General features: G+C 28.8%; 2 protein-coding genes across 2 annotated transcripts; both read right to left on the bottom strand.

The window, feature by feature from the left end:
- Positions 1-158: 158 nt before the first annotated feature.
- Positions 159-1,302, bottom strand: LOC105567420. The gene is made up of 5 exons (XM_012022287.1): positions 1,274-1,302; positions 1,114-1,178; positions 802-1,019; positions 513-681; positions 159-330 (listed from the first exon to the last, which is right to left on the bottom strand). Exons 2-5 carry the CDS (start codon positions 1,151-1,153, stop codon positions 239-241), a joined length of 519 nt encoding a protein of 172 aa, XP_011877677.1. The 5' UTR covers positions 1,154-1,178; positions 1,274-1,302; the 3' UTR covers positions 159-238.
- A 43-nt stretch (positions 1,303-1,345) lies between these two features.
- LOC105567428 lies at positions 1,346-3,136 on the bottom strand (the record flags this gene model as incomplete). The annotated part of the gene is made up of 4 exons (XM_012022294.1): positions 1,346-1,423; positions 1,571-1,752; positions 2,472-2,888; positions 2,974-3,136. Coding segments are annotated over 4 exons (804 nt in total), but the record flags the coding sequence as incomplete, so codon positions are not given.
- Positions 3,137-3,397: the final 261 nt, after the last annotated feature.

Below are 3,397 nucleotides of genomic sequence, written 5' to 3'. Positions count from 1 at the left end.
AAACTCTGAATCCGTTTACAAACGTGTTAACAACAAAACACCACCGTAACCAGGCAACTTGAACATCATAGAGGGAATTCGCCAAATCGCCAGATACTGGGCGTCCAATATTAGCGGGCGTAACAATATAAACGTTATATTTGACTCCTTATGACATATTTATTACAATCATTACATATAAATTGCGTATAATATTGACTTATAAACATTGCACAAGTTATAGTTATATTGCAGTCTATTATTTACGTTGACTTGATGTATTCAGCCAACGTTTCACAGATTCTACAGCATTTTTTAAAGTTTGATTTTTAAAACGACCCATTATGGCACCTAAAAAGAAACAAAAGAGAAATAAGTTACCTTTTGATTTCTAGTTAATCACCGCAGTTATATTGAATTATGACATTAATGAAAAAGAGAAAAAGAGAGATAGAGGGAAAGAAAAAAAGAAAAATACGATAAACACATTACACATATACAAATATTATAATTATACAAATAAAGATACTTACAAAATAAAGCCTCTTTAATTTGTGTTCCATGAAAAGAGATTTTTACTCCTCTAGTTCCTTTCCAACTAATTTGTCTTGCAAGTTCATTATGCAATAAAATGGACATCAGGCAGTTAGCAGCATTCCACTGATCAGAATCATCAAGAATACGTACATTAAGGTAACTGACCTTCAAAACATACAAAAAAATAAATGTAAATTATGTAAAGAGAGAGAAAAAGAAAGAGAGATGTTCATATGTTCATATAGAAGATATAAATGAATATCTTTAGAAATCAGTTATACTTACAAACTGAGAAAATGCAATTTTATCATTCAAAAATTCATTGAATGCTTGAAATGACTTCTCATCTCGCAATGGAAGAGGAGGACAATTTTCAGGCCTCTCTATGACAGTTTCACCAGGAAATATTTCGTTTAAGATACGGCGTTGATTAATTAGAACTATATCAAGTTTACTTGATACATCACGAAGTAAATCTCTATCAAGATTAGATACAACCGGTCCTGCAAAAATATAAATTAATCATCAAAAAGAGCAATATATATAAATATTCGTTATATAAAATAGAATTATATAAAATACTATAAGGATCATTACCATGAAGCGTTTTCAATTGGCTTAAGACTGTCGTCAACATATCACGATCTGTATCTGCGATATACCTTATGGACATAATATATTAAAACAATATTGGCACATAATATTAAGAAAAAGTATGAAAATTATTTTTAAAAATGAGATTGTTAAATTATATTACCTTGAAATGGTGGTGAATTTTGAGATGCTTGATTTTCATTGTTCGTTGACATCAAAGTCCTTTCTTCCTCTAAAACGCTATTTTTATTTTTTGGAGTCTCGGAGTATATCATATCAGTAAGATTTTCGTGGTTATTGCTATCTTTACCATCTACAAATTTTTGAATTGTTATTTCTACTTCCAAAATTAGTTGGATAAAACAATATGACACGTAAAAAAAGAAAAACAATTCACAATTATATATTTAAATTAATGCAAGAACATCTAAAAAATAAAAAAATTATGTATGTAATGTACCATCATCAAAGGGGTCACAGATGATTTCGTTTTATTAATATTTCTTAAGAAAGTTTTGTGTTTTCTCCCTAAGCGATCGCATTGCATTTGTACAGAAAGTGTACTCATAGATGTTGAAGAACTGTCTGATGTAGGTTCATTATTATTCATAGTCGATTGAGGAGACAAAGACTTTTTGGAAGCTGTAACAGTACAAAATAAATTATGCAAGGAACAAGAAATATAAAATTATTCATAATATAAGAAATCGCTATTACTTGGAAATTAAATAACTTACCATCAAAAGAATTAAGACAGTTTTCTTTGTCTACCCTGATGGAAAAATTTTGCTGAAAACGCAATGAAATTTGCTGAAATTTGGTTGAAAATCTCTTGCAATTGACCCAATTTCATTATCATTTCAGCAAATTCTCATTAAACAATTTATTTTCAGTGAAATTCTGCAAATTTCATAATATATACATTTCTAAAATTTTTTCACTAATTTTTAGTAATATTAATTAACTATCATCTAATTTCACAGTATTTCATTGAATTTCATAACGAAACTTATGATTTATTTTGAAATGGTTTCAACAAGTTTCCAATAACTTTCATTTCACTTTTCATCAATTTCATTACATTTTCAGCAAAATTTTTCCATCAGGGTATAAATATTGAAAACTGTGCAATTTTCTGAGAGACTTGCTATTATCTGATTGTAAGGGTTTTGCGATTATACATTTTTCTGACATTTGTATGTTGCAATCTTCAGAAGATAACTGTCTTTGTTCTACAACTTAAATTACAAAAAACTATAAGACTGTACTTATAACAAAGATTATATAAAAGACTGTTATTAGAATTTTATAAACACAGAAATAATTCACAAAACAAATAAGGAAAATAAATATGCACATACCCTCATTCAATATTGAAGAAGAATGCTGCTTTACCGGATTTTCCTTTAATGTATTATTGTTATAAGTTAAAGAGCTTATAGATTTAACACATGACTTATTACGGGAGAATAATTTCCCAACAGATGTGGCTTTTTGTTGAAATACAGCTGACGTTTTCACAGATTTATTTTTAAGAAGCGCTTTTAATTTATTCGGAAGAAGAGCATTTGGTGCTGGTATCTCATTGCTTGTACCACAAAGAATGTTTGAAGAATCATCTGCTTCTTTATTTTCTGATGAAGATGATATACATGTATATTTCCTGTTTTTTTTCCTCTTTCTTGGTTTATCATAATCAGTTTCTACTTCTGTTTGAGCAATTGTCTCTTCTCCCTCTAAAACAGTTTTAACTGCTTTGAGAGCAGTATTATATGTATCTACAAGAAAATACATAAAAATATAACATTAATACGTGAATGCCCTTGATAAATTGTCTAGCTGGGGCATCTAAAATATAATTACCTATGCTGAAAGCAATATTTTTACCATGGAAATCATAACCATTAGTAGTCAAATTTTTAACTTCTTCAATAAAATTAGATAAATACCCTTCTAAATAATCGGGTTTTGAATGCCCGTACCATACACCAATTATAAAAGGAAATCTGTAACCATTAAGGGGATACTGGAGTGGTTTGATTTACCGACAGAGTCGCATACAGTTTTTGGAGGTTTGTAAAGAAACGTAACCTCAATATGTCATATTATAAATACAAACGAAAATAATTATGTAGCATTTATGTACAAACTAATACCAGACCCAAGTGTAGAATGCATAGTAGAACATTTTCATATAAAAAACATTGAGGTTTGAAGTCTAATTCGTATCGCATTATGTATTGCAATATTTGTAATACATAATGCGATACGAATTAGACTTCAAATC

The sequence above is a fragment of the Vollenhovia emeryi genome, unplaced genomic scaffold (genome assembly GCF_000949405.1).
Source record: "Vollenhovia emeryi isolate VEMERY1.0 unplaced genomic scaffold, V.emery_V1.0 DF942875.1, whole genome shotgun sequence".
NCBI classification, from domain to species: Eukaryota; Metazoa; Arthropoda; class Insecta; order Hymenoptera; family Formicidae; genus Vollenhovia; species Vollenhovia emeryi.
This window is presented reverse-complemented; position numbering and strand designations above follow the sequence as displayed.

Coding starts and splice junctions, on each gene's coding strand:
- LOC105567420 (XM_012022287.1), bottom strand. CDS start 1,153: ATGTTGACGACAGTCTTAAGCCAATTGAAAACGCTTCATG. Junction 1,020..1,113: donor CCAATTGAAAACGCTTCATG/GTAATGATCCTT, acceptor ATATTTTTGCAG/GACCGGTTGTATCTAATCTT. Junction 682..801: donor AAATTGCATTTTCTCAGTTT/GTAAGTATAACT, acceptor TATGTTTTGAAG/GTCAGTTACCTTAATGTACG.